Consider the following 27,435-nt stretch of genomic DNA (forward strand, 5'->3'; position numbering starts at 1 on the left):
GACTCTAGAACATAACCATCTCCTCACACTGTGAGGTCCTCTGAGACATTACCTGGGAGACCACCTGCTCCTACTTCTGTTCCCGAAGGCGGGACTCCCTGAAGCTCTCCTCGGCCCACCTCCTCCCCTTTGATGCAAAGGACCCTCTGAGTCTTTCCTCTCAGGTGATCAACACTCAGAACGCCAGCCTGTGCCCTCCCTAGAAATGGTCTCTTTGGGCATTTCCTCAGGTACAGGTGGTGCTGGCTCCGTCCTGTTTGGCCGGGTGATCCTGGACTCAGCCTTCATGAGCCTCCGTTTCTTCATCTCAAACGGGAATAACAGTAAACGTTTCAATAGCACTGTCCAGTTTACAGAGTGCCTTCCTGTTAATTATCTCGTTTATTTCTCACAACTCACAGGGGAGATCAGAGTCACTTTAATCTGACTCCCCACTTGTCTGGTAAGGAAAATGAGACTTCAGGAAAGCTGAGTTGTTTCGGTCACACACAGTAAAATGCAGAGCAGGGACCTGGGAGCAAGCAGGCTCCTGGTTCTAAACCTCATACCCTTGCCACCACCACACTTGCCAGCCTTAAGGGGCAGTTAGGGGTACTGGCTTTGGTGTTCATCCCGATGCCTCCACCAGCTGCTGTGTGGCCTTGAACAAGTTGCTTAACCTCTCTGAACCTCAGTTATCAAATGAAGACATAAACAGCTCGAGAATTCTGGCATATATATAAATATGTGAAAGTGATAGTCATTCAGCCACGTTCAAGACTCTGTGGACTATAGCCCGCCAGGCTCCTCTGTCCATGGAATTCTCCAGGCAAGAATACTGGAGTGGGTTGCCATTCCCTTCTCCTGGAGATCTTCTGGACCCAGAGATCAAACCCAGGTCTCCTGCGTTGCAGGTTCTTTACTGTCTGAGCCACTAGGGAAATCCCTATATAAATATATTCACGTGTGTGTATCTATATATATGTTTGTTGTTTTGCAGTCGCTAAGCATATCTGACTCTTTGCAACCCCGTGGACTGCGGCACACCAGGCTTCCCTGTCCTTCACTGTCTCCATACATATCATTTGTGGCTATTTCATTGTGTATATAAAGTCCTATGAAGACGATAGTGGCTAGAACCATGAACGGGTTCTTATTCCTCCTTCCCTTCAGAGGACAATGGTCTTGAGTGGAGTTTTTAAATTTTCTCACCTATTAAGTGAACAGAATAGCAGTGCTGGCCCCCAAGGTTGATGGTCAGTTCAGTTCAGTTCAGTCGCTCAGTCGTGTCTGACTCTCCGCAGCCCCATGAATCACAGCACGCCAGGCCTCCCTGTCCATCGTAGGAATACACAAATTCATATGCATCGAGCTTAGAATTGGTCTCAGTGCACGATGTGTGAGCTACTTCTGAGGGTCTTTGAGATTCCCCGAGGGCAGAGACGGCCCTTATACCCTGCCCCGTCCACCCGCCCCCGTCCACCCGCTTGAGGGCAGGGACACCTACCGGGGCTTTAAGAGGCTCCAGGGCTCGTGGCTGTGGAGGTCCCAGCAGTTTCCCTACACGCCCTGACCTCAGCCCTGCCCTCTGGAGGTCACCTCAGTGGGGCGGCGGGCTCCAGCCTGGGGAAAGGCAGCATGTGGGGTGGACCGCCTCCCAGCCTGGCAACTCCTCACCACCCCAAGTCTATTTTTAGAGCAATTTGTCTGTGGGTCCTCTGCAGGGGGCAGCTTCCCGGAGGCTGGCAGGCTGGCCCTGTAATTTGGGAAGATTGTGAGTGTTCCTGGAGCCCAGGGGCGGGGGCCCTCAGGCTCCCTTCAGGGTGGGGCCTGGCTTCAGAGGTGGGATCAGGCAGGCTTCAGAGGTGGGATCAGGCAGCTGCTGACCCCTCTCCCCACCCGTAACAGGCCTCAGAGCCTCCAGTCCCTCTAGCCCCTCCGTGCTGGCTCCTCAGACCTCAGTCTCACCCGAGTCAGGTGCTGGGGCCACCAGGAGCAGAGCTGACTTGGAGAGGACTGTAGGCACCCATCAGGAAAGCGGGTGACACCTGGCAGCCCTGTGGCCCGGATGAGGCCAGGAGGCCCATGGAGTGGGCAGGAGGTGGACGCTGCCCTGGGAAACCTGGGCATCACCCATCCTCCCATCCAGGCACCAGACGGTCCCATGGACTCTTCCTTCTTGTCTCCAGTATATTCTTCTCCACCCCTGCTGCCACTGCCTTAGCACGTGCCTCATTTCCTCTCTCCGGAAACAGCCTCCTGAGGGTCTCACCGCCTCTGTCTCGCCTGCAGTCAGTCCAGTCTGCACACAGAGGCAAAGTGATCTTTTTTAACCTTAAAAACCCGAGCATGCTTAAAACCCTTCAGTGTCTCCTTGTTACCTTTAGGACAAAGTCACAGCTCCGAGTCCCGCCTCCAAGGCCGACCCATCCCTGCTGGCCTCTCTGACTCCATCTTCCCCCTTCCCTTTGCATTCTAACTGCGCTGAACTGCTCATGACTCTCTCCAGACCCCCAGCACCTAGCATGGCACTCATTAGATGTTTGCTGAATAAATGTAACCGTATGCACATAGCTGCCATTTGTTGAACATTTACTTCTTGACCAGTACGTTTACAGAGAAAGCTAAGGCTCAGAGAGGTTAAGCAACTTGCCTAAGGTCACACAGCCAGGCAGGAGGGGTCTGTTGTCCAAGCCCACTCTGTAAACTGCTGAATGAAGAAGATGCCTCCATGTGTTCTGGGCCCAGCCCACTCTGCCCTCCCACCTCACCAGCACCGCCCCCCATGCCCTTCCCTTCCCGCCTCCTGGTGTACCCTGTCCAGCACAGGGGCCAGGAGACGGGCTGAGCCCTCTGCTCTGGGAGTCCCCTGAGCCTGGGTCCTGCCCCCTTCCCTAGATGTGGAACACGGAGCGTGGGTGCTGGGACACAAACTGTGCTCGGTCATGGTGAAGCAGGAGCAGAGCCCGGAGCTGCCCGTGGACCCTCTGGCCGCCTCCTCGGCCATGGCCGCCGCTGCCGCCATGGCCACCACCCCACTGCTGGGCCTCAGCCCCCTGACCAGGCTGCCCGTCCCCCACCAGGTGAGCCTGGGGCCTATTTACGGGGGCCGAGGGTGGGAGGAGGGGGATGGATCTCTGTAGGAAGGACCATCCAAAACCCTGGGCACCCAGGGCTCTGAACAGGGAGCAGCGTGGCCCTTAGGAGTCTCCAGACTCTGTCTCTGCCCCCGCCTTGGGCCACCCTTTCACCAACCTAGAACAGACTCAGACCACAGGGCCCTCCCTGTGTGCGGAAGAAGACGAAGGAACCCAGTCAGGGCTGGGCATCAGGGACCCCGTCCAGGGTCTCAGGGTAGGAGACAGCCCAGACCACTTAATTTTCTCAGTGTCCAGATTTTTAAAAGCGAAGAAAGACCTAAATGGAAATATAAAAATTATACCCTATTTCCATTGTTTATATTCATGAGATCAATATGTTTAACCTACAATCGCAGGCCGGCCCTCCCCCCACGAATGTTTAGATACCATCGCTCAGCTATAGAACCAAAGCAGACATCTGAAGACCCTTCTGGGGACCTGAGGCCCAGACCCCCAGCGCCTGGGAGAGGCCCTGCCTGGTCCCGGCTCTGCTCGCACTTGTGCTGTGGGCACAGTGCCTTCCTTCTTTATCCGTCAGCTTCCTTGTCTGTAAAATGGGAGTGTGAACTATGGCTAAGGGGCTCCTGCTCTTGCATCTCAAACATGAGTTGTTGTTGTTTAGTCGCTACCTTGTGTCCGACTCTTTGCAACCCCATGGACTGTAGCCCGCCATGCTCCTCTGTCCATGGGATTTCCCAGGCAAGAACACTGGAGTGGGTTGTCATTTCTTTCCCCAGGGGATCTGCCCAACCCAGGGATGCGAACCCGCATCTCCTGCATTGGCAGGAGCATCCTTTACCGCTGAGTCACCGGGAAGCCCTTGAGTCAGGCTTTGGCTGGCACTGCCCCCTGCTGGCCACACGGCTCACCCACTCAAAACGCATGTGGCCCAAGGGCTTCCCAGGTGGCAGCAGTGGTAAAGAACCTGCCTAACAGTGCCAGAGATGTAAGAGATACGGGTTTGATTCCTGAGTCGGGAAGATCCACCAGAGGAGGAAATGGCAACCCACTCCACTTCAGCATTCTTGCCTGAAGAATCCCATGGACGAGAGAGCCTGGGGTCGCAAAGAGTCAGACACGACTGAAGCGACTTAGCCCGCACGCAGAGGCAAGAAAGGGCATTCCCTCCTCCACCAGGGACTGGAGGATTCAGGCTGGCTGCAGACAGAGAGGCTCTTTGGGGACCATCTCCAGGACTGGCTCTGCAACTCCTCAGGCCTCCCCAGAGCAGGAAGAGAAGACAGGACGGCCGTGGAGCCAAGGTCATGGAAGTTAGGCGCTGGCCTCAGGGGAACGAACTGAGAGGTTAAGCAGCTTGCCCCACGTTGCACAGTCGGAAGAAATGGAGCTGCGTTCCAGACTCATCCACCAGACCCCGGAGCCCACCTTTTCCACTCGAGTGAGGTGTGGGAACCAGAGCTGGACGGCGAGAATGGGCGTGTGACCCACCAAAGTGGAGTCGCCGAATGTGCCTTTCATCTGTCACTTGAGGGCTCAGCTGGAATGTAGACCAGGGGATCTCCAAGGTCCCAGCCAGCCTCACCCTCCTATGAGTCCGACTCATCTGCTGAAATTCAGGATTCTGGGTCCCACCCACGATATCATGAGCTCTCTCTGCTGGCTTCTGGACCTGGAGCGGGGAGATGGGCCTGAAATCCAGCACCCAACACTGTCTTCTCAAAGAGAACACCCCTTAGGCGCGTGTTGGTACTCCTGCATAGGAAGCCGTGCCTGCTGATGTCCTTTCTGAAACAGCCCGTTGGAATGGTATAAAGAAATAGGGATGCGTGTTTATTTAAAGCATTCATCTAATCCTCCCAGTCCCTCGCTGAAAACCCATTGTGCGAGCATGCTAAGTCACTTCAGTCGTGTCCGACTCGTTGCAACCCCATGGGCTGTAGCCCACCAGGCTCCTCTGTCCATGGGGATTCTCCAGGCAAGAATACTGGAGTGGGTTGCCATGCCCGCCTCCAGGGGATCTTCCCGACCCAGGGTTCGAACCCACGTCTCTTATGTCTCCTGCACTGGCAAGTGGTTTCTTTATTACTAGCGGTACCTGGGAAGCCGCTGAAAGCCACCGGGGGTCCGCCTTGCTTCTTTCTCTGGATTCTCCTCCCGCCGCGTCCTCTCCCCAGACCTGCTCTGTGTCTCGCCGTCCACCTCTGACACTGAGCCGACACTCTGGACACCGTCCGTACTCGCCATTTCCGGATCTAGCTGGGCTCTGTCTGGGCACTGTGCTTTGGCAGATGCCTTGCCCTCGCCCACGTCCTGCCCCACCCTGTATCTGGAATACTGCTGTTTCTACTGCAGGACTCAGACTTCAGCTGCTCAGGGACGCTCGGGGGTCTTTCTCTAATGTCTCCTTCGGTACTGTGGTTACCGTTCAGTGAATCTGGCAGCGTAATCTTCCAGACATTACGTTATGTGGGTCTCATGGCAACCCAGATACCCAGGCCTGCATGGTGTTCACAGTCGGTGTAGGGTCACCCTCCTCCAAAAAAGACGGCCCTGGCCTCAGAGGCCACAGGAAGCCCTTCTTCCCTGAACTCAGGAGCTAGACGATGTTCCTAGGCCACCACTCTCTTCCCTTAGGCCTGACTTGCCTTCTCTAAGCACAAGAACTTGCCTCTGCTCCGTCTGGGATATGCCTGGAACCCTGAGCCCAGCTACATTCTTAATGCTGTAGGGCAGGACCCACTCCACAGACCCAGGGAGGGAGGGAAGTTGGAGGGCCTGGTGGGGACAGGACCCCGGAGCGGCTGATGAGCGGGCCCTGCCTCCTCCTCAGGCCCCGGGAGAGATGACTCAGCTGCCAGTGATCAAAGCGGAGCCCCAGGAGGTGAACCAGTTCCTCAGAGTGACAGCAGGTGAGTGTGTCTGGAGAGGGGCCCTTGGTCTCCAGTCTTGGACAGACCGCAGTCCTTACCCCTTGCTTCAGCCCGCCTGCCTCCCTTTTCTCCCACAGTGGTCTCTCCTCCCGTCCGCGCCCGTTCTGCATCCCTCCGGTCCCCCTCCCACTCCTGCGACTGTCATCACGGTCCTCACCACCTTCTCGCCCCGTTTGCCGGTCTCCCCTCCCATCACTCACTGGCTGAAGTCCTCTCTGTGCCGTCAGCTCACCCATCCACCCGTCCCTTCATCCAGTTTCTCATCTCCCCGTCCATCTGTCCATTCTGCCTTCTATCCATTCGTCCAACGAGAGTACACTGGGCATCTCCTAGTTCCAGGAACTGGGGCCACAGAGAGAGGACAGCCACTGTACCCAAGGAGCTCACACAGCAGTGAGGGTCACCGACACACCACCAACGACACAGCTGTGTTACGGGCTAAAGATGACAGATCCCAGGAAACACCTCCCCAGACCTGACAGGAGAGGAGAGAACAGAGGGAGCTTCTTGGATTGGGAAGCAGAGAGGACTAACTTAATCTCTCCAATCCCACCTCATTCATTCATCCAACACTGATTAAGCAGCACCTGTGTATCAGGCACTGGACTAAGCACCACAAGGTTTAGGAAGATGGATAAGACCCAAGTTTCACCCTCAAGTTACTCATAGCCTCTGAGAGAAGATAGAATCAACCGGAGGTAGAGAAGGCAATGGCAAGCCACTCCAGTACTCTTGCCTGGAAAATCCCATGGATGGAGGAGCCTGGTAGGCTGCAGTCCATGGGGTCGCTGAGTCAGACATGACTGAGCGACTTCACTTTCACTTTTCACTTTCACACATTGGAGAAGGAAATGGCAACCCACTCCAGTGTTCTTGCCTGGAGAATCCCAGGGACGGGGGAGCCTGATGGACCTCCATCTATGGGGTCACACAGAGTCAGACACGACTGAAGCGACTTAGCAGTAGCAGCAGAAAGGGACCAGTGTGAAAACGCCTTACATCATAAAGCATGGTGGCATCCATTAGCCCATTGCATCCTCCCAGCTCCATACAGGGAGTCATTTCACCCCCAATTCAACAGGGAAGAGAGACTGGAGATGTTAAGTAAACATGAATATAGGTCACACAGTTCTGAGGTACAACAGTCAGGACTTGAACTCAGGTCTGACTCCAAGTTCAGTGGTCTTTACAATACGGCGTCCACAACAGGCAGAGGAGAGCCAAAGAAGAGAGAGGGGACTCCTGTAGGAGGCAGTGGCGGGCAGAGCCCGGAAGGCCGCAGGGGTTCCTCCTGCCAGTCTCAGCCCAGCTCTGCGGTGCAATGGGCTCTAGATTCCCAAGTGTGCGTGCACGCGTGCTCAGCCGTGTCTGTCTCTGCAATCCCAGGGACTGCAGCCTCCCAGGCTCTTGGTCCTCTTGGCTTGGCCCAGGCCTCTTCCCGATGCTGTGGCCAAGAGAGGCAGCAGGGAGGGCGTGCTAGGGAGAGCAGTGCTCCTGGCGGGTCTGCTGAAAGCTCAGTACCTACTGCCCTGTTACCCTGAGGTTGGAAATGGACACCCTGGTGTTTTGAAATGGAAAGAAAGGGACAGAGGCTGTCACTTGCCCTGCCTGATCCCCATGGGTCTCACTGTGGGCAGACTCCAGTCCTCTCCTGGGGTTGCCAAGTTGGAGGCTCACAGACCCTGAGCCTTGTGAAGTGAGGGTTTAGTCACTAAGCCATGTCCGACTCTTGCAACCCCAGGGACTGTAGCCCACCAGGCTCCTCTGTCCATGGGATTTCCCAGGCAAGAATAGTGGAGTGGGTTGCCATTTCCTTCTCCAGGGGATCTTCCTGACCCAGGGATTGAACCTGGGTCTCCTGCGTCTCTGGCGGTCTCCTGCGTTGCAGGGGGATTCTTTACTGACTGAGCCACCAGGGAAAGGAGCCCCAAGAATGCAGCTCCTGTGTTATCCCTGCCAAGTGTTAGTGTTGGTCGCTCGGTCATTTCCAGCTCTGTGACCCCACCCACGGACTGAGGTCCACCAGGCTCCTCTGTCCGCGGAATTCTCCAGTAAAGAACTCTGGAGTGGGTAGCCATTCCCTTCTCCAGGGCATCTTCCCAGCCCAAGGATGGAACCCAGGTCTCCTGCATTGTAGGGGGATTCATTATCGTCTGAGCCACCAGGGAATCCCCACCAAGAACCAGGTTTAAAGGAGCTGGGCTCGGTGGAGTCAGGGATGGTGTGGCCCTCAGAAATAGTCTTCTGGGGTGTCAACTCTACTTTCTGACATACTAGGGTTGGGGGGGTGGTGGATCCTGATGTTATAGGGGTCAAGGCCCGAGCAGTCTGCCCACATGCCTTCTGGACCAGCTTAGGCCTGTGCTGTGTTGAACTCTGTCCGCCCAGAGCTGGGGTGCCCGGCTGACCTGGCTCCCCCTGCTCCCCGCAGAGGACCTGGTGCAGATGCCTCCGACGCCCCCCAGCAGCCACGGCAGCGACAGCGACGGCTCCCAGAGCCCCCGCTCTCCGCCCCCCTCCAGCCCTGTCCGGCCCGTGGCCCGCTGCTCCACGGCCATCTCCACCTCTCCGCTCCTCACCGCCCCTCACGTAAGCAGCTGGGGCCAGACTGACCCCAGAGTCGAGGGATCCAGTGTCTGGTGGGAGCCCTAAGCCTGATCCCGACCCCCATCAGAACGCAGGAGGCGCCTGCCCCGCAGATGGGAGTGAAGATCTTTTAATCGTGCTTGGGGATGAATAGGAAACGGGAAGAGAGTCCAAGAGGCCTGCTGAACCCACTGGCCGCCAAGCTAGGTCTACAACTTGACAGTCCTGACCTCCAGGGGTCGGCCCAGGCTGCCTCCAAGGAGCAGTGTTTGCAGAGTGAAGTTCAGGAGGCCCTGCGACGGGTGGGGGACCCCTCAGGTCTAGAGGTGGTAGGTGTCCGAGGTGGGTGCTGTTCAGGGGGCCCTGGACAAGTAAGCTCTGAGGCTATGGATTCCACAGTAGGATCTAGGGATCAGCCCTTCCCAACAATATATTGACGGCCTAACATGCCAGGCTGCCAGCAACATCCTCAGCACTTGTGACATGTTACTGGATTTAATTCAGATCCGCCCCTCTTGCAGATGAGGAAGCTGAGGTTCAGTGAGCTGGGTGCCTTAGTCATGCCAAGGGTGAATGGCCGAGCTCGGATTTGAATGCAGGGCTGTATGGTTTGTAACTAGTATATCCCCCTTGCCACAGAAATTACAGGGGACGTCGGGGCCGCTGCTCCTGACAGAGGAGGAGAAGCGCACCCTGGTTGCTGAGGGCTACCCCATCCCCACCAAACTCCCCCTCACCAAAGCCGAGGAGAAGGCCTTGAAGAGGGTCCGGAGGAAAATCAAGAACAAGGTAAAGCACGAGGCAGACTCCGGCCCTGCCCTGGGCTTCCTTGGGGGTGGGGGGTGGGGGTAGGCCTCTGCTCCCCTGGCCATGCCAGTCCTGAAACTGGGGAGCCCAGGAAGTGGATGAGTGGCATGGTAACTCCGTGAGGAACAGGGAAGCCTGGCCGACTGCGGTCCACGGGGTCACGGAGAGCCGGACGCAGCTTGGTGATTGAACGATAACAACTCCCGTTTGGGGGCTTCGCCCTCTAGATCTCGGCCCAGGAGAGCCGCCGTAAGAAGAAGGAGTACGTGGAGTGCCTGGAGAAGAAGTAAGTGGCCAGGGCGTGTGGAGAGCCCGGGAGCCTGGGCTCCGCTCCCCAACCTGGCTTCCTCTCCTGCCCTCTTGGGGGTGGAGGTGGGGGCGGGGCATGGGGAGCAGGATGCTGGTGGGCAGGGCAAAGGGGGCAGCAGAGGGACCTCCCTGGTGGTCCAGTGGTGACGACTCTGTGCTCCCAGTGCAGGGGGCACAGGTTCAAATCCTGGTCGGGGACTAAGATTCTGCATGCCACACACCATGTGACCCCAAAATCGGCGGGGGGAGCCAGGTCTGGGGGCTGCCGCTGAGCCTGTGCCTGCTTGGCCCCCACAGGGTGGAGACATTTACATCTGAGAACAACGAACTGTGGAAGAAGGTGGAAACCCTGGAGAATGCCAACAGGTGGGTGGTGCCACCTGTGTTCCCCCTGCCCTTCTGCAGCCAGTGACTGGCTCTGGCATAGCTCTGGGAGGCAGGAGGGAGGAGAGGCCGCTGAGTTCAGAGTGATGCAAATCCCAGAAGCAGGGGCCCTACAGCCTGGGACCCTCAGTTTCCCATCCTGCTTCATCCACTCAGAACTCTAGATACTGGACAGGGCTGGTGAGATGCTTAAATGAGGCAATACAGACCAGCAGTAGCAGCAGCCCCTGGGCATTTGTCGAAGTGCTTTGTGTTCAGGCCTCGTGCCTGCCCTATTGACCCGGGGAAGGTTCCACCACCTATGTGTTAACAAGACCTCCCAGTAATTCTGAGGCACCTTGAAGTTAGAGCGCCGGTGTACATGTTTACTACTCAAAGTGAGTTTCTCAGACCAGCGTGTCAGCATCAGCTAGGGGCTTGCAGAAGTGCAGAATCTCGGGCCTCTCCCCACACTTGAATCAGAATCTGCATTTCAACAAGACACTTAAGTGATTCACACACACGATTAAGTTTGAGAAGCAGTCCTGAGCCCACACAGGGCCTGGCATGCGGTGGCCACAGAAAGTCACAACTCTGGGTGCTGCTTTTGTGATCCTGGGAACACTGTCGCGTGTCACGGGCCCCAGTTTCTCTGTCTGCATGGAGATGATGGAAGTGGTACCTCCCCGGATTCGTGTGATGATGTAATGAGACCTACCAAGTAAAGGGCCAACACTGTCCGTGCCTTTTGAGAATGCTCCCTTCATGTTAAATTTTCTTCTTCTTTTTTCTTGTTGTTATTCCGAATTCTTGTTCGTGACCAGTCATGAGCCCACAGTAGGTCTTTAATAATTGTTCGCTGGGAGTAATTAAAATAGCAGCCAACAGCTGGTAGGGAGCAGGTGCTCAACAGAAGGCTTTTTCCTTCTTTCCTTCCTTCTCCCACAGCTTCTCCAGCAGGATCCAGTCACTCCCCTGGTTGACCTGGAGAATGCCCCCCTGACTCAGGGAAGAGGGGTGGGAGCCCTCGCCCCTCACCTGCTTCCTCTGGCCCAGATTCCTCTCTGGTCCCAAACAGGGCCAGGCCCTTGGAGCTATTTCGCCACCTGCTGTACATTCTGGGAACTGCAAACGCATGGACCAGCTGGGCGGGAGGGAAGAGATGATTCAACATTTGTTCACCGAGGGTGGGCTGATCCCTTGCTGGGGAGGACCCAGTCCCTGCCCTCAGGGAGCCCCCACAGTTAGCAAAAGAGACGGATGTCATTGTTCAGTCACTGAGCCGTGTCCGACTCTCTGGGACCCCGTGGAATGACATACAAATTTGTAAATGAACAAAGTGTTACAGGTGCTGTGATAAAAGCAAAAACAGCGACAAAATTAACAAAAATGGTAGCTGCCACGCTCACTCCTCACCATGTACCAGGCTGCTGCCAGACACGTCCTTCTCATCAGCTCAGGGTAGGAGGAGGGAAGGTCAATTTTGCTGCGGCTGGTGCGGGGTTAAAGAAAAAGAAGGTGACCTCGCCCAGGTGGCTGGACCCGCCTCCAGCCTCTGCTCTGGCCAGGAGAAGCCTCACGGGGCTCCTCTGAGCTCCCAGGGTGACCCAGCTATTCACTGCCCTGGCCACGCCACAGAGGAGCCAAGTGGGAAGTGACCTTTTCTGCCTTGAGTGAAGCGGGCACCTGGTGTGGAAGCCAAGTCTAGAGCCAGCCCAGGTGCCCCCACCCCAGCCCGCACCCAGGGAGAGCCCCAGGAGGCAGAGATGCCTGCCTGCTGGGTCAGAGCCGCTGGGTGACCACTGTGCCCCCCGCAGGACTCTGCTCCAGCAGCTGCAGAAACTCCAGACTCTGGTCACCAACAAGATCTCCAGACCTTACAAGATGGCCGCCACCCAGACCGGGACCTGCCTCATGGTAGGTTACTGCTCGCTCACCAGAGCCGCAAAAGGCCCGGTCTTCCCCAGGCCGGCTTCCAGGGGAGTGGGGGGCGGGGTGCAGAGCTTTCAGGGACCGAAATATTGTAGGCAGCGTCACCAGGGTGAAATACCCTAATCACTGGTGCACTGGCTCCGGCAGACCCCAGCCTCTTTCACCAAAGCCCATGGAACCTTCCAGAACATGGCTTTCCCTGACCAGTTCTGACACGGTGTGGATGTGTAGTGATTCACACGAACCCTGCTGGGGGTGACAGGCCAAGTGCCGTGAGGAGGCAGCCTCTGAGGATCTGGTGGGGGGATGGGCCTGGGGCGATGCAGGGAAATATGGACATGTCTCTCTCTAGCATGCCTGGTGGGGAGTCCAGGCTGTGGCCAGGGTCTCTGCTAGCTCCTTTTCCACGCTCCCTGTAGCTGTGCAGCCTGTTGCCTTTGGGTTAATCACTGCCCCCGGGCCCTCTGAGATCCTCAAGCTGTCAGGTAGCAAAGCCAGAGTAGAGGGAGGTGTTAGTTTGGGCTCTGACTCTTAGCTCCCCGTGCTGGCCAGTCTTCCTGGGAATCCTGCTGGGAATCGGGTGTGAAGATATATCCCTGTCCCTTGCCCCAGCTTCAGTCTCCTCCAGCACCTACCCCTTCCTTCCTGATTCCTTTCCACCCCAGAGGTGATAGCCACACTGGCCAACTCCCTCTCTTTTCTAGCACTGCCTGGGGTGGCCCCTCTCCAATGGGCTAAGATGGCCTGACAACCTCCACCTTCTCCTCCACCACATGGCTCTGGGAGCAGATTTCCTGAAAAATGATGAGCCTTTGGCTCCCATTGGCTCATGGAGGGGGAAGGGAGAAGGGTTTTGGGGGTGGCCAGGGTTGCAGCCGTCCCCTGGCCCAGCTCGGCCCACCACACTCTCTCCACTACTAGGTGGCAGCCTTGTGCTTCGTCCTGGTGCTGGGCTCCCTTGTGCCCTGCCTCCCTGAGTTCTCCTCTGGCTCCCAGACTGTGAAGGAAGACCCGATGGCCACTGACAGTGTGTACACCGCCAGTCAGAGTGAGTGCCCCAAGCAGGGCTGCCCTCCCCCCACACCAGCCCCAACTTCTGGGCAGAAGACCGACGCAAGTGAGGAGCCAGGTCTGGGGCTGACACCGTCTCATTCTACCTTCCCATTTTGCAGATGGGGAAACTGAGGCCCCTCCCAAGGGTCTATGATTTGTTCCATGTTAGTTATAGAATTAGGACTACAGTGCAGAACCCCTGATTCCCAACCCACCCAGGAGTGGCTTGGCCAGGGGAGGAGGTTTAGGGAATAACAGGAATGTTCCCACCCTAGCCCCCATGTATTATGGTGCTGGTTGGTAGGGGGCATCTGCTCAGGCACCATCAATATTTTATAACTGGGATAGTAAGTGAGTTTCAGCTCCAGGGCCATTTTCCATAAGATGGTAGTGGCTGCATGAAGCACGGTTAAGAAGGACTCTGAGGCCCCGTTCAGGATCAACAGGAAGGAGTGGCAAGATCCACTGGTAATGTCTGTCATGGGCAGAAGCTTAGGAGTGGTGGTGTGGCCTCACCACCGCATGGGGCTTGTGAGGACTGTTAAGAACATGGAGTTTCCGAGTCAGTCATATCTGCCACTCGCTAAGTGTGTGACCTCGGGTGTATGTCTGAAGCATGCTAAATTTTAATCTCTTATCTCGAAAATGGGAGTTACCAGTTCCACGCTTACTGAGCATGTTTGCTGTGAGGACTAAATGACGTGGTGCATGAAGGCTCTCAGTACAGTTCCTGGTCCACAGCAGGCTCTTACTAAATGGACAATAATCTCTCCTTTTTTGATGAGCTCGCAAGAGGAGAGAAGAGACACAGCATGCAGTGGCAAGGGGAGAACCGGCCCAGGGGCAGCGAAAATAGTGTGGATTTCCGGAGGCAGAGGATACTTCAGACAGACCTCCAGAGGAACTTCCAGACGGTCCCTCATGGCCTCCTGGAGCGAGTCATCCAGCAGGGCAGGAGGAGGAAAATGAAACAGATGGGAGGTCGGGGAGAGCGAGGAGCTGGGGAGGAGTGAGTTTCAAGAAGGAGGGATGCTGCAGGGAGAATGAGTTGGGCCTGCAGGGCCTTGAGGGGAGGGAGTGGCCCTGGGGAGGGTTAGGGGAAGAGGAAGCAGAGGCGGGGAGTAAAAACCCCTCCCTGGACCAGAGCAGACAGAGAAGCAGAGAAGAGGCAGTTGCTAAGGAAGGTGGGTGGCAGGGATGTAAGATCCTGAGAAGCACATGTCCGTTTTTCTCAAGGTCAGAGGGGTCTGTGTGATGGGAGGCACAGGGCACCTCGAAGAGGAAGGAATGGAAATTGGGGGAGTAGGGGGAGGGGGAGGGGTGTTGATGGACAAAAGCAGAGTCAGAGGGGCCAGAGGAGTGAAGGAATGAATGAGCCCCTCGGAGTGAACGCAGTGGGTTTCAGGCTCAGGGTCCCCACAGGGCAGGGCAAAGAGGAGGAAGCGACCCCTGGAGCAGGCTGGCCCACGGAGCTGGGGCAGCGCACAGATGTAGGGGCCCTGCTCAGGCAAACCGTGAGGTCAGGGCCCTGAGAGTGAGGAGGGTGCTGGAGGCTCCTGGAGTCAGGCGGGCCGGGGTCTGCAGCTCAGCCTCAGTGCATCGTCCTTAGTCTGGGACAACGTCCCTGACAACCTGGAGCCTCAATGACCTGTTCTGTGAAATGGACCTAAAAACATCTCATTCCAAGAGTTTCTGTTAATGATTTGATATAGGTTAAAGGACGCCAACAATGTCTGATAGGCATGGTAGATATCCAACAAATGTGTTTTCTCTTGTCCTCATCTCCCTGAGGGGTAAACTGGGGCCTCAAATGGGGAAAAGGTTTATTCAAGGTCTCACAGGAAGGGAGTGGCTCAGTAGGATGAGAACCCAGCTCTCAGATGCCCCAGCCCAGTGCCTTCTGCTTAGGGAGCGCTAACTTGCTCTGAGTGCAGTTTCAGTCACTCTGTTATCTCATTTAAACCTCACATCGACAGGAGGTTGGCCCCTAGTATTCCTTTTTACAGATGAGCAAGCTCAGGAAGGTGAAAGCAAAGGCATGGCTTGCCTGCAGTCACACAGCTGGGAATCATTGCTGGATTCAGATCCAGGCCTGGAAGAGTCCAGGGCCCAGGTCCTTGACCACTGGGCCCTGAATGCAGCCTAGACTGGGAGGGAGCCTCTTGGCACCAAGGCTCACCCTGAGCTCCTTCTCCAGTGCCCTCCCGGAGCCTCCTGTTCTACGACGAGGGAGCAGGCTCATGGGAGGATGGCCGCAGCGCCCTGCTGCCCGTGGAGCCCCCGGATGGCTGGGAGATCAAGCCCGGGGGGCCGGCGGAGCAGCGACCCCAGGACCACCTGCAACATGACCACCTGGACAGCACCCATGAGACCAGCAAGTACCTGAGTGAGGCCTGGCCAAAGGATGTCGGTGGGAACGGCACGAGTCCTGACTTCTCCCACCCTAAGGAGTGGTTCCATGAGAGGTGGGTGGGTGGCCCCTTCCTTTCCCGGGGTCCCAGGCTCCACCCAGCCTCTGCCCACCCCTGGTCCCCACGTAATCAGCAACATCCTCCCGCGGCCCCATCCCTCCCAAGTCCAAACCCAGCTTGCAGAGGGGCGAGAGGGTCCTCCCCGGACAGAGTCATCCCTGACTTCCCTTCTCTCTCCAGGGATCTGGGTCCCAACACCACCGTCAAGCTCTCCTAGGCCATGCCAAGACCCAGGACACAGGGCGTACCCTCTGCTACTCAGAAGAGGGGTCGTCCTGCTCACCAACCCGGATCCGGCTCGTACCCCTGCCCCCTGGGGTCCCATCCCAGGAGAAAGGGTTCCACTCCCCACCCCCCACCAGCCCCTCTTTGCCCCAGATTTTGACTGGGACCCCCTTCCCCCCACATTTGGACTGCTCCCTTGGGCCAACCACTCTGTTCTTACCCCCTCCCTCCCACAACCATCCGTCCTTCTCAGATAAACCACTCACTGTGTTACCCACCTCCTTTCTCATAATGACCAAGAGGACCACTGCCTCCCTGCCCCACCCTGACCACAAACACACACAGACACATCAACAGACCGACCCACTAAGCCCCTCCCCGCCCCCGCACTGTACAGAGACCAAGAACAGAAATTGTTTGTAAATAATGAACCTTATTTTTTATTATTGCCAATCCCTAAGATATTGTATTTTACAAGTCTCCCTCCTACCTTCAACCCTCCCTTGTTTTGTATTTTATGAAGTTAGTGCGGGCTTTGCTGCTCCCTGGCCCAGGAGAGAGGGTCCCCCCCCAACCCCTCACCGGGCCTCCCCCTGCCGCTGCCCAAGCCGCTGGGCCTTTTTAATTGCCAAACTGCTTCACCCATCAGCTCAGCACATGCTTTAAGAAGGCAAAAGTAAAAAAAAAAAAATGATGCAGCATCAATCCCTGACTCTGTGCCTTTCTTCATGGGAGGGGGCGTGGAGGGGGCGTGGGACTGAAGATGAAGGAATAAGAAGGGTAAGTTTATCTGGGGGCTTCCCAGGTGGCACTAGTGGTAAAGAACCCGCCTGCCAACGCGGGAGACATAAGAGATGCCAGTTCGATCTCTAGATCGGGAAGATCCCCTGGAGGATGGATGGCTACTCACTCCAGTGTTCTTGCCTAGAGAATCCCACGGATAGAGGAGCCTGGTGGGCTATGGTCCACAGGGTCGCAAAGAGTCAGACAGGCCTGAAGGGACTTAGCACACATGGAAGTTTATTTTATATTCCGATCAGCAGTGATCGAGGGTGAGGGGTTTGAGAAGGCATTTGTACTGGGTTCCCTCTTCCAGCCAGACACAGAATTCAAATGAGATGGTGAAAGAATTCTGCTGCAATCCCCCTAGCCCAAGGCTCCTCCCAGCTCCTACTACCACTGTGTAAGGAAGCAGAGAGGCATATAAGCCACCGAGGCGGCCTTTAAGGGTGGGAGCTGCGAGCACTGGGTGGTGAGCACAGGGCGGCCAGACGCTGCGCCAGGCCCTGTGCACACGGCGCCCACATCGGTCCTCATTCCTGCCCGTTTCTTAGTTTCTTGTATCGTTGCCTCATCTGCATCAGAGGAGCACACTTCAGAGTAAAAAGAGCTGCCTTTGGCTTCTGGAACCGCCACTTGCTAGCCACGTGCAGTGGGCAGAATTCCAATATGGGCTCCAGGGATCCTGCACCCTGGGGTGCACACCCAGGGTCCTCCCTTCCCCTAGGGTCTGGGGGGGACCTGTGCATGTCAGGGATGCCACTCCCATAGTTAGGTGACCTTTCATGGAAAAAGTAAAGGGATTTTTGCAGGTATAATGAAGGTCCCAAACTGACTTAATTAAAAGGGAGGAACTTCCCTGGTGGTCCAGCGACTAAGACTCCATGCCCCCCCAATGCAGGGGGCCCTAGTTTTGACCCCTGGTCAAGGAACTAGATCACACATGCCACAAATAGGATGTGAGGTGGCCAAGCAAATAAACAATAAATAAATAAATAAATTTTAAGGCCCTGGGTGGGCCTGACTTAATTGGGTGAAAGCCATTAAAAGAGGGACTGCTGCTGCTGCTGCTAAGTTGCTTCAGTCGTGTCCGACTCTGTGCGACCCCATAGACAGCAGCCCACCAGGCTCCACTGTCCCTGGGATTCTCCAGGCAAGAACACTGGAGTGGGTTGCCATTTCCTGCTTCAATGCATGAAAGTGAAAAGTGAAAGTGAAGTCACTCAGTCGTGTCCAACTCTTAGCAACCCCGTGGACTGCAGCCTACCAGGCTCCTCCATCTATGGGATTTTCCAGGCAAGAGTACTGGAGTGGGATGCCATTGCCTTCTCCGAAAAGAGGGACTGAGCCCTTCCCAGTGAGAAAGAGAGTCTCCTGCTGGCCTTAAAGAAGCAAACAGCCGTGTTTTGTACCACGTGGAGAGGGCAGCCTCTAGCCTCTTAGGGCCTCACGCTCCAGTGGCAAGGCACTGGATTCTGCCAACCACCTGAGCAGCTTAGAAGAGGACCCCCAGCTCCAGATGAGGCTCCCACCCAGTCCACACCTGGGCAGCCACCTGGGGAGGGCCCTAGCACAGGACCCAACTGAGCTGTGCCCTGAGCCACAGACACGAGGCCACACTAGTGTTGTTGTAAGCCGCAGTGTTTGTTGTAATTCGTTATGCAGTGTAGGACGCTAAGTAACCTGAACCTCCCTGAGCCTCCACTTCCCTACCTGCAAGAAAAGAATATAAATACCATTCAGAGTGTGAGGTTACGGGAATTCAGTGAGGCGTTTAGAAGAGGACCCAGTGCACACCGACTCTGAGAAAGATTGACTGTGCCTTTAAAATATGTGTGTGAGTCGCTCAGTCAGGTCAGCCTCTTTGTGACCCCATGGTCTGTCCCTGGAGTTCTCCAGGCAAGAATACTGGAGTGGGTTGCCATTCCCTTCTCCAAGGGATCTTCCCAACCCAGGGATCGAACCCAGGTCTCCTGCATTGCAGGCAGATTCTTGACCATCTGAGCTACCAGGGAAGCCCCTTTTAAGTTACATGTATATAAACTAATTTATCTATTTGCCTGTACTGGGTCTTGTGTGGCATGTGGCGTGTAGACTCTTAGTTTCAGTATGTGGGATCTAGTTCCCTGACGTGGGATCTAGTTCCCTGACCAGGGATCGAACCCTGGCCCCTCGCATTGGGAGCACAGAGTCTGAGCATGAGGAAGTCCCTAGCTGTGCCTTTAGAGACAGTATTCATGCAATGAGCTAAGGGCCAAGCTAGGGGTGCTGTTACAGCACAGAAGAGGGTGCCTTCCCCAGACAAGCGGCAAGGGCTTCCCGGAGTAGATGACACGAAAGACTGTTGGAAGTAGTCAGGAGAGGGAAAGGGGCATCCCGGAAAGAAATGGCGCGGGCAAAGCCCTCACAGGTGGGAGACAGAGTGGGAAAACTCCAAGAAAATCTCAAATAGTTCAGAAGAGCCGGAAGGTAGACAGCAAGAATGCTGAGAACTGAGGCTGGATAGTGATCAGGGGCCAGAGCCAGAAGGCCTTGGATGCCTGGATCAGGCCGTTGATGTTAATCACACAAGCAGGATACCTTCATACTTGGAAGCAGGGACGGTGGTGGGATGGCACCTGGGTCAGCTGCCCACCAGAAGCAAAGATGGACAAGACCAGACAGAACTCTAGAGCTTCAGAACTGGCCTCCAAGGCCCAGCCGCTCTCCCCGTTCTCCCACAGCCTCATCTTGACCACTTGATGGGGACCTCGTTGCCTGCTGCAGGGCGTCAGTTTTAACTGCTAAAATACACAGGCCTTTTAAAGCAAAGGCATTAAAGTCTGGGCTCTGGGCCAAAGCTATGATTATTATTAACAAGAACTTTTAGCTCAACCCCCTTTCCTGACTGATTCATCCATTCCCTCTATTAGTCACTCAACAAACTGTTTTCAAAGGTCTCCCAGGATTGTGGAGGCGGTTGGGAAGTGAACCAGTCATCAGGCCCAGTGTGATGGAAGGGTGCTAAGGAAATACAGAAGAGTGTCACGTAGTTCAGATTCCATGGATCAGGGAGGGCAACTTGGAGGAGGTGGCCTTTAACTGAGTCTTCTTTTTTAATATGTACGTATGTATGTATTTGGCTGCGTCAGGTCTTAGTTGCAGCACTCAGGAGCTTTGTTGCAACACACAGGATATTTCGTTGAGGTGCACGGGCCCTCTAGCTGTGGTGCACCGGCTTAGCTGTTCCGCGGCATGTGGCATCTCAGTTCCCTGACCAAGTATCAAACTCACATCCCTGCATTGCAGGCTGGATTCTGAACCACTGGACCACCAGGGAAGTCCCTTGACTGAGTCTTAAGGGTGGTAGGAGTCAGCGAGGTACAGAAGGGCTTAGAGTGTTTGGGGTGCAGAGGATATCGTGTGGACATGTAGCCATCAAGAGCTGGGCTAGGACTGGGGTGACGCAGAGGGGTGGTTAGGGTGCAAACTTTAAGGAGGCGCTTGTACAGCCCTGGGAATGAGCACCTCCTTAAATGTGGCACTCTAAAGTGTGACACTTGCCTCACCCTCCTCCTGGCCCTGATGGAAGGTATGGCCCTTGCAGGGATCTAAAGAAAAAAAAATTTTATCCTGAAGGTGACAGAGAGTTACTGAATGTTTTTAAACCAGAGAGTGAGATAATCAGATTTGCCTGTCCTGGGGCTCTACGGGGGATAGAGCGAAGATGAGACAGATTCCAGAAATAATTAGAAGGAATTATCAACAGGCTTTGACATAAAATTGGCTGTGGGGTGCAAGAGTGAGGCTGGAGCCGGGCAGGACGTTTAGATGTCTGACTTTGAGGCCATGGTGGCGGATAAGACCATTTGTTGAGACAGGGAATGCTGGAGGAGGAGCAGGTTTGGAGAGAAAAAGAATTCATTTTAGCACATCTTGCATTTGAGCTGCCTGTAGAGTGTTCACATTAGCATGCAAGCCTAGGACTTGGCAGAGAGGGATCCCGGTCGGAGATTAGGAAATTGTCAGCATCCAGGTGGCATGTTAAAATCTTGGATCCACGTAAAGGGAAAAGAGACTTGGGGCGGAAGTACAGGGAAGGTGGACACTGAGGGACAGTGGAAGAGGAGGAGTAACCAAGAAGGCTGTGAGGAGTGGCCAGAGAGGGGAGAAACCCTGGGAGGGGCGAGTCTTGGAAGCTGACGGAGAGAGCACCCAGGAGCGGAGCTCACAGCTGGCAGATGCCGTCTGGAGGCTGGGAAGATCAGCAGACCAGGTGTCCGTTCACTTTGACAACGAAGTCACCAGTGGCTGTGGCTGGAGCCGTGGAGGGGAGAACTGGGCCAGAAGGGAGATGGGGTGGAAATGAGAACATGTGGGATGGATGCGAAGCCTGAAGCAGATGGGGATGCAGTGAACACACGTCGCTGAGGGTGGCATCGAGAGGGGCGATCAGAGCCCTCTGGGACTGCTCTTTCAGACGGGGGAGAGATGACCACGGTTATTTCTAGAAAAACATTTTCTGCTTCACTGACTATGCTAAAGCCTTTGACCGTGTGGACCACAAAAAAACTGTGGAAATTTCTTCAAGAGATGGGAATACCAGACCACCTTACCTGCCTCCTGAGAAACCTGTATGCAGGTCAAGAAGCAACAGTTGGAACCAGGCATGGAACCGCAGACTGGTTCAAAACTGGGAAAGGAGTACGTCAAGGCTGTGTATTGTCGCCCTGCTTATTTAACTTCTATGCCGAGTATATCATGTGAAATGCCAGGCTGGACGAGTCACGAGCTGGAATCAAGGTCGCCAGGGAGAAATATCAGCAACTGAGATATGCAGGTGATAACACAGATAACACAGATATGCAGATGATAACGCAGAAAGCGGAACTAAGAGGAACTAAAAAGCCTCTTGATGAAGGTGAAAGAGGACAGTGAAAAAGCTGATTTAAACTCAACATTCAAAGAAAGAAGATCATGGCATCCAGTCCCATCACTTCATGGCAAACAGGTGGGGAAAAAATCAAAACAATGACAGACTTTTTTTGGGCCCCAAAATCACTGTGAACGGTGACTGCAGCCATCAAATTAAAAAAACACTTGCTCCTTGGAAGAAAAGCTATGACAAACCTGCTGCTGCTGCTAAGTCGCTTCAGTCGTGTACGACTCTGTGCGACCCCATAAATGGCAGCAGACCAGGCTCCGCCGTCCCTGGGATTCTCCAGGCAAGAACACTGGAGTGGCTTGCCATTTCCTTCTCCAATGTGTTAAAGTGAAAACTGAAAGTGAAGTCGCTCAGTCGTGTCCGACTAGTAGCGACCCCATGGACTGCAGCCTACCAGGCTCCTCTGTTCATGCGATTTTCTAGGCAAGAGTGCTGGAGTGGCTTGCCATTGCCTTCTCCGATGACAAACCTAGACAGGTATTAAAAAGCAGAGACATCTCTTTGCCAGCAAAGGTCTGTATAGTCAAAGTTATGGTTTTTCCAGTGGTCATGTATGGATGTGAGAGCTGGACCGTAAAGAAGGCTGAGTGCCAAAGAATTGATGCTTTCAAACTGGTGCTGGAGAAGACTCTTGAGAGTCCCTTGGACAGCAAGGAGATCCAACCAGTCCATCCAAAAGGAAATCAACCCTGAATTTTCACTGGAAGGACTGATGCTGAAGCTGAAGCTCCAATACTTTGGCCACCTGTTACAAAGAGCCGACTCATTGTAAGAGACCCTGATGCTGGGAAAGATTGAAGGCAGGAGGAGAAGGGGGCAACAGAGGATGAGATGGTTGGATGACATCATCAACTCAATGGACAGGAGTTTGAGCAAACTCCTGCAGACAGTGAAGGACAGGGAAGCCTGGCATGCTTCAGTTGATGGGGTCACAAAGAGTCAGAGACGACTGAGCAATGGAACAACAACAATAATCTCAATGTAAGGCCGGACCCCGGCGGCCATCTTGGCTTCTCCTCCCCGGCGGCCATCTTGGCTTCTTCTTCTCTCCGTTTCCCGCCGGCGGGAAGAAGTCCCGCCAAACCGCTGAAGAGTCTCTGACGCAACAGCTCTTGACGAAATCAACCCTCCTTCCTAACCTCCAGAGCGACCAACCGGTCTCGCCACCTCGACTAGCTGACCTAGGAGAGACCGCCACTCCAGACCTCGCCTTTTTTGGGAAGAATTTCTCTGCTCCTTACTGAGAGGCTGTAGGAGTAGCACTCTGCCTTTGTTCGGCGGACTTCCCCGACCTCGCTCTGTCACGTCCAGGAATCCCGCCCTGGGGCGCCTAGCCATTAAAGCCTGTTACATTAATCGGCGTCTGGGTTCTTTTATTTAACGTCATGGGCCGTTTTGACCTTACAATCTCTAGAAGACAAGGAGTCAACACAGAGGGAAGATGACGGCTGATGGGAGTAGAGGAAGGGAAGGGATCCAGGGAGGAGGTGGAAAGATCCACTTTGGCCTGGAGAAGCCTAGATAAACATGGAGGGCACCGTGTGACCGAAGACCATGGAGAGACAGGAAACTGAGGGAGACCACCTACGACTGTGAAGTTTGAGGACAAGACAGTGGGGGGGGGGGGGGTGAGCATGCGGGCTGCCCTGGAGGGTGAAGGGCAAAGTTTGAAACAGTTGCTCAGAGGAACGGGACCCACAAATATTTTAGGTGTCTCTTACACGCATGCAACCATGATGACCTTGGAGGGCAAGCAAGACCCGGTTCCTGATAGCAAAGGGCTTGAAACCTAGCATCCTCTCATTATTGATTTGTGACCATCTGCCAGGCATTGGACTGAGAACTTTACAAGTCCCAGTTAGGGTGAGCATTTTTACAGCTGAAGAACGTGGGGTTCAGAGAGATGAAATGACTTGACCAAGGTCATTCAGCAAGTAAGTGGCAAAGTGGGTATTTGAAGACAGGTCTGGGCCTTTCCTGTTGGCTCAGCAGTTTAAAGAATCCATCTGCCAAGGCAGGAGACACAGGTTCGATCCCTGATCTGGGAATATCCCACATGCAGAGGAGCAACTGAGCCTGGCAGCCGCAATTACTGAGCCCACGCGCCCTCGAGCCTGTCCTCTGCAATAAAAAGAGCTGCCACAATGAGAAGCCAGCACACCACAAGCAGAGAGTAGCCCCCACTCGCCACAACTAGGGAAAAGCCTTCGCAGCAATGAAGACCCAGCACAGCCAAATATAAGCAAAGAGAAAACTACAAAAAGAAGACAGATCTGTTTGGCTTCAGAGCTCATGTTGCCCCTCCGGCTCTCCAGCTCTTAACCCAGCACCCCTTCCACCTTCCTTCCCCACAGCCCAGCTCTTAATCTGGCACAAGATCCAAGTACACTGGGGCTTCCTGGAGCCCAGGGTTTGGCAAGCGGGTCAAAGCATGGTCATCTGCAGTCGTGACCCTATGCCCATCCATCTCAGACAGTGCTCCCCGCCTGTGTTAGGAAGCAGGGCTACTTCCCTCATGCAAGCCACCTGTTGACTTCCGCCTCCTCAGCACTGTGTCACTGTCCCTAAGGGGGCCCCTCCCCAGTATGTCCCCAGTGATGGAGCTGCAGCCTTTGCACTGTATTGTCAGCCCTGGCAGCTGGCACTGCCACACACACAAACACACACACACACATGATGGCTTTCATGAGGCCAGTCACCCTGCTCAGATTGCCACAACAAACCCTTTGTTACACCTGGAAACCAAAGCTCTGTCAGCATGGAGAGCGGCTGTGAGTGATGCCTCAGAGCTGGGATGGGCTGGGGCAAGGCTCCAATTCCAGAGAGTGGACCACCCCAGAAGCCATCTGACCAAATGGGGCACCTATTTGATGAGGGTAACAGGTGCCCCTTGGGGCACTGGGAGGGAGGAGACAGGCTGGGAACTCACCTCTAAAGAAGCCTGAGTCGCTTGGACATCAGAGTGACAGTTAAGAGTATGCGTCTGACGTTCCTGCTTCACTTCTGTGCGTGACCTTGGCAAATAACCAAACCTCTCAAAGCCTCAGCATCCTCGTCTGTAAAATAGTACCCACCCTCATGAAACTGTTGTGAGGGATAACTGAAAGCTTGCTGATGAAGTTCTTAGCACAAGGTCAGTTAGGCAGTAAACACTCAAAAGGCATTAGCTGTTACTTTCTGAGTGCAGAGGCGAGCAAGGAGCCAGCTGCAGCTGGGAGAGGCTGCAGAAGGTGGTCAGGCTGCTGGCGGGGGAGGGGGCTTTCATTCTTCCCTTGGATTCTTGGGAAGAGGGCAGAGCCACACAGCTAAAAAAATAACGCAGTCAGCAGCTGATCCTACGTGGGGGAGGTGTGAGGACAGAGGGGAGAAGTTTCCACTTAAAAAGGATTGAGAGGGGCGAGCTCAGCAAAGAGTCGACCAAAAAACCGACCTGGAAACTCAGCAGCTAAGCAGCTGTGAAGGAATGTCAAATCCAGCAGAACGACCATAATTCTCGGTATAGGAGGCTACCCCGGACCTGGCTGTTTGGAAAATTAGCAATCCTAGAGGCCATCTCAGGGGCAAAGCTGTGAGGGCAGGGAGGAGCTCTCAAGGGCCTCACCACCCCCACTCCCCTCCACCCCCTCCCACACCCCCCTACTCGCAACAGGACTTCTTTAGAACTTGGCCTTCCAGTGCAAGCTCCCCAGTGGTCAAGATGCTTAATGCAATTCCATTTATTACATTCATCCAAGATGGAACTGATAGACCAGAAGAGAGGGGGAGGCAGAATGGAGGCAGCTGCCTTTGGGGCATTTAAAGATGAGGGAAACAGGCCAATGTGAGGCTGTTATTGTGTGGCAGGCAGCCCGTGGGGAGTGGAAAAGAGCATGAGTTCTGGGGCCAAAAGACCTAGATTTAAACCCTGGCTCGCCACTCACTCACCTCACCTGAGCCATCTTGGAGCAAATAAATCACTTGAATGACATCTCAGGGTCCTCATCTGTAACATGGAGGAAGCGATAGCATCTACCACCCGTGCTTGTGGTAAGAATCAAATGAGATGTTAGTTATTGTTAGAGGGTGAAGGGGAATGCCCGGAGAGGGGCCCAGGAAGCAGTTACGGGGCTGTGGGAGGGCGACAACGTCTGTAGTGGAGTGTCAGGGAGGGCCTTATGGGGGATGTGGCATCTGAGAATGGCCTTGACAGATGGCCAGGATTTCAGAGAAAGGGGCATACTGCCGGCAATGGGAACAACACGAGCAAAGGCACAGAGCAGGACAGCCACTGTCGGGCTCGTGAGAGTTGGAGGAGCCTTGAGCAGTACAGCTCTCCCCTCTGTAATCTGCTCTCTGCCTCTGAGAGTCTGGTCCCTCCTACCTTCCGGGACTCACAGTCAGTGGGGAAAGATAAGACAGACTAGACACCGGGTGCAGAGGGCAATGGGGCCTGGGAAGAAAAAGAGTGCCTTTCAGCTGGAGCCATCCAGGGAGACTTCCTGGAGGTGGAGGCATTTCAGCGGATCGAATTTGAAGTACAGTAACAGAAGATTTCAGATGAACAAAGCTATACAGTGAGTGAAGTCGCTCAGTCGTGTCCAACTCTTTGAGATCTCATGGACTGTAGCCTACCAGGCTCCTCTGTCCATGGGATTTTCCAGGCAACAGTACTGGAGTGGATTGCCATTTCCTTCTCCAGGGGATCTTCCCAACCCAGGGATCGAACCCGGGTCTCCCACATTGTAGACAGACGCTTTACCGTCTGAGCCACAGGGCTGATGCCAATTCCCAGAATACAGAACACAGATGAGTGGAAGGAAACGGATGGAACTGGAGGATAGGATGTGGGGAGGTGAAGGTAGGCCTTGAATGCCAGGCTAAGTACAGGCAAGGTGGGGGGGGCACTAAATATTGCAGAGGGAGAGTAAATGCTGTGGTCAAAGTGAGGCAGGAGATAGATTGGGGCCCCCACTTCCCCAGGGTAAAGCGATTGGAGATTCATTCCCTGTGGACCAAAACTCCAAGAGGAGAATAGCAGGACAATTAAGAGAGGCAGCTAGGCCCTGCCCAGACCACATATTTCTCGTTCTCAAGTCAGGAGATCTCTTAGACTACACAGATGCAGAAAAGGCTCCTTGGAGGTCAAAGGGTGAGTTATGTCAAGGGATGTTCTTCCAGTACCCTCTGCGGTAGAATCCACCTTGGCTTAGAGACGCGAGTGCACACATTCAAGGATCTTGAGACCTGCCAAATATGGACCGTGAACCAGGCAAACCAGAATGATTGGCCAAAGGAAACCCAGGAGAAACACCCCATACAAGTAACTCAAACTGCCACGGGGCACGACTCAGGGACTCTTCCTCTAGTCTGCCCGTGTGTCTACGTACACTTTTCCTCTTAATAAATACTCCACTTGCTCGATACTATCTGTCTTGGGTGAGGGCCCTTGGCACTGCTCACTAGTCTAGGGGCTAGGATCTGGTGCTTTCACTGCCACAATCCAGCCCCAGTCTCTGGCTGGGAACCCAAAACCTGCTCCAAGCCGTTGCAGGCCACCCGAGATCAAAAGGTCAACTTCAGAAAGATGAGTCTAGGGTAGTGGACAGGAGGCATTAGATCTGAGACGTTACCCAGGGTCCGGCCATCACTCACATGAAAGGTTCAAGTGCAGAACATCCCAAGGACAAGAGGAGATGCTGTAAGGAGGAACCATGGAATTTCCAAGGAGAAGAAGATGAACCTCAGAGAGACCTCTAGTCTTTCCTTCCTGAGTTGGGTTCTCCCCTCTCCCAACCCAGTGATGGATTCAATCTTCTGGGAGATTGAATCCTGGCCCAGGGCTTTCAGGGGACAAGCCACAGGAGGCTGAAGGCTCTCCATCCCACACCCGCTGGCATCTGGGCAGGGTTCAGCAGAGAGCTAGGCCTAGAGAGCTAACACTTTACCTGCAATCAAGTCCATCCTCAAATTCAAGGCATCCTGGCCCATGTTGCCTT

The 27,435-nt window shown here is 54.7% G+C and overlaps 1 protein-coding gene and 1 long non-coding RNA gene across 2 annotated transcripts in view; one reads left to right on the top strand and one right to left on the bottom strand.

Moving 5' to 3' along the window:
- The window catches only part of CREB3L1 (cAMP responsive element binding protein 3 like 1), a 40,334-nt gene extending 21,774 nt beyond the window's left edge, over nucleotides 1-18,560 (top strand). Inside the window, exons 3-12 of the mRNA XM_055423940.2 lie at nucleotides 2,878-3,062; nucleotides 5,911-5,989; nucleotides 8,442-8,599; nucleotides 9,236-9,385; nucleotides 9,631-9,689; nucleotides 10,010-10,078; nucleotides 11,893-11,992; nucleotides 12,929-13,055; nucleotides 15,258-15,525; nucleotides 15,712-18,560. Coding sequence (XP_055279915.1) covers nucleotides 2,878-3,062; nucleotides 5,911-5,989; nucleotides 8,442-8,599; nucleotides 9,236-9,385; nucleotides 9,631-9,689; nucleotides 10,010-10,078; nucleotides 11,893-11,992; nucleotides 12,929-13,055; nucleotides 15,258-15,525; nucleotides 15,712-15,748 — 1,232 coding nt within the window. The 3' untranslated portion in view covers nucleotides 15,749-18,560. The remainder of the gene's footprint in view (nucleotides 1-2,877; nucleotides 3,063-5,910; nucleotides 5,990-8,441; nucleotides 8,600-9,235; nucleotides 9,386-9,630; nucleotides 9,690-10,009; nucleotides 10,079-11,892; nucleotides 11,993-12,928; nucleotides 13,056-15,257; nucleotides 15,526-15,711) is intronic.
- On the bottom strand, nucleotides 39-25,515 carry LOC148775665 (uncharacterized). The gene is made up of 4 exons (XR_016039010.1): nucleotides 25,390-25,515; nucleotides 24,390-24,516; nucleotides 1,192-1,312; nucleotides 39-306 (listed from the first exon to the last, which is right to left on the bottom strand). It is a non-coding gene; the product is annotated as an uncharacterized LOC148775665 (long non-coding RNA).
- Nucleotides 25,516-27,435: the final 1,920 nt, after the last annotated feature.

Source organism: Moschus berezovskii, chromosome 14, assembly GCF_049115385.1.
Source record: "Moschus berezovskii isolate FMDL1 chromosome 14, NW_MosBer_1.0, whole genome shotgun sequence".
Classification (NCBI taxonomy): domain Eukaryota; kingdom Metazoa; phylum Chordata; class Mammalia; order Artiodactyla; family Moschidae; genus Moschus; species Moschus berezovskii.